The following is a 1,983-nucleotide window of genomic DNA, read 5'->3' as shown; positions in this document are numbered from 1 at the left end:
AGCCCATCACCATCAGTCCTGTCCTACTGATGCTGCCGTTGTGCTTTATTTCCAGCCATCAGCTGCCCGGGGCTGGACCCCCCCAGCAGAGGCCAGCTGAGCTGCTCTCATGCCTACGGTAACTTCACCTACAACTCCACATGCACCTTCTCCTGCGAGGAGGGGTTTGTTCGGATGGGAGCAGAGGTGCTCTGGTGCGCAGCCACAGGGAACTGGACCAGGCACCCCCCTGTCTGTGCAGGTATAATGGGACCCCCTGCTCCTTTAGCCCTAGGGGCAGTGGTCCAGCTTCCTGCAGCACATCTTCAATGGAGGGAGGGGGCACCCCAGAAGCTCAGATGCTGCAAAGCCCTTCTGACAACTTTCTAACCCGTGGGTCTGTGGATCTGTTTCAGAGGACGGTGCCCCCTTCTTAAAGCAAGTCCTGGCTTACAGCAGCGGCACAGCTCTGGGGCTGGCTGGCGTCGTGCTTTCAGGGACACTCATTGCCATCCTTGCCAAGCGGCTGAGTGACAGAGGTACAGAAACACCTCCTGCAGCCCAGTGCTGGAGGGGGTGGTCTCAGACCAGGGGGTTATGGAGTTTTAAGGGAGGGTGGGATGATTAGAGGAGTTTAAGTGTGACAGCCTCAGCCCATGTGTTTTATTTGCTGTCAGTTGCTTTGGTCTGGCAGCACCTCTTTGGCAGTTTGTCCCGCTGGAAGTGTCAGCAGCCAAGTTTGGAGGGCAGAGCCAGAAAAACAACTTAATTGTAAAGGGGAAGAACACAATTGTTTCAGCTTCCTCTCCCCACTCCAGCCCATGCTTGTCAAACTTGGTTCCAACTTCAGATGCTGCTGCTGCAGCTTCTCAAGTCCTTCACTAAACAGAACTGGTTATTTCTTTCCTGTGCTCTATCTGCGCTACCCACGTGGACATTTTGACACTGTTACCAGACGAGAAGAAGAAGCTCCTGAACCCCACCAGGTGAGAGCCAAGCTCTTCAAGAGGGGTGGCTCTGCCCATGGCAGCCCTGCAGTCACCCTGCTGTCACCCAGATCTGCCTGTGCGAGGCTGCTTTTACACGCCAGCCTCCTCAGGGCTGGTGCTAACCCTAGCCCTTCATGCTCTTGCCCCTTCCCCCAAGGTGACACCCTTGTGACTTTTTCCCAGTGACCTCGGATCGCCGGGCACCTTCACGAACGCAGCGTATGATGCCAACCTGTAAGGTGAGCGCCGAGGAGATGCTTGCAGCACCCTGTGCTCCCACAGGATGCTGGAAACCTTTGCCCCCACTGCTGCTGCTGCTGGGAGTCACGCGTGGAAAATCCTCCTGCCTGGGGTGCTCCCACGGGGGGACACTCCGCTGGATGGGGAAAGGGGGGACCGGCTGCAACTCTGTGCCACCCCGAGGTGGCTCCCGTCTTCCCTGCCACTTGTGCTTGTGGCCATGGGCTTGTGTGAGCAGGGTCTGAATAAACACCTGTGTCCAACGAGGTGCCTGCGTGTGCTGGGGGCAGGGGCAACTGGTCCTGGGTGGGGCTCGGGGAGCAGAGCCCCCAGTGTTGCCATAAGGGTGGCAGAACAATTGTTAAGGGTTTAAGAGGGGTAAACCGGTCTTTCAAAGAATGCTGCTTCAAGGATGGGAGAAGACAATGAAGAAATTTTCCAGCCAGTTAGTAGAAAAAAACCAACAAAATAGTGTGTGCTTATAAAATAGCAAGTAGACCAGCTTTTAGGAAGATTTAATGAGCTGCTCATCCTTGGGGGTGTGTGGAACCGGACCTAAGCAGGCATCTTCTAGTCAAAATCCTCACTATGCAGATCAGAAGGTACCAAAACATCAAATACTGTTTATGAAAGGCGGAAAGCAAGCCAAAATTCAATGTGGCAGGGGGTGGTGACGACCACTGCCTCACCACTGCCTCGATTCAGAGCGCCGACAGCTCGCACACGCGCCAGTTTATGTGAGAAGTGAAGCTAATTTTAACGTACTTTGCCACCA

At 54.9% G+C, this 1,983-nt stretch overlaps 1 protein-coding gene across 1 annotated transcript in view; it reads left to right on the top strand.

Moving 5' to 3' along the window:
- SELP (selectin P (granule membrane protein 140kDa, antigen CD62)) overlaps window positions 1-1,202 on the top strand; it is a gene marked incomplete at both ends in the record, with an annotated part of 8,288 nt that extends 7,086 nt beyond the window's left edge. The window contains 4 exons of the mRNA XM_009875168.1: window positions 56-241; window positions 396-518; window positions 935-965; window positions 1,152-1,202. Coding sequence (XP_009873470.1) covers window positions 56-241; window positions 396-518; window positions 935-965; window positions 1,152-1,202 — 391 coding nt within the window. The remainder of the gene's footprint in view (window positions 1-55; window positions 242-395; window positions 519-934; window positions 966-1,151) is intronic.
- Window positions 1,203-1,983: the final 781 nt, after the last annotated feature.

This window comes from Apaloderma vittatum, unplaced genomic scaffold (genome assembly GCF_000703405.1).
Source record: "Apaloderma vittatum isolate BGI_N311 unplaced genomic scaffold, ASM70340v1 scaffold17208, whole genome shotgun sequence".
NCBI classification, from domain to species: Eukaryota; Metazoa; Chordata; class Aves; order Trogoniformes; family Trogonidae; genus Apaloderma; species Apaloderma vittatum.
This window is presented reverse-complemented; position numbering and strand designations above follow the sequence as displayed.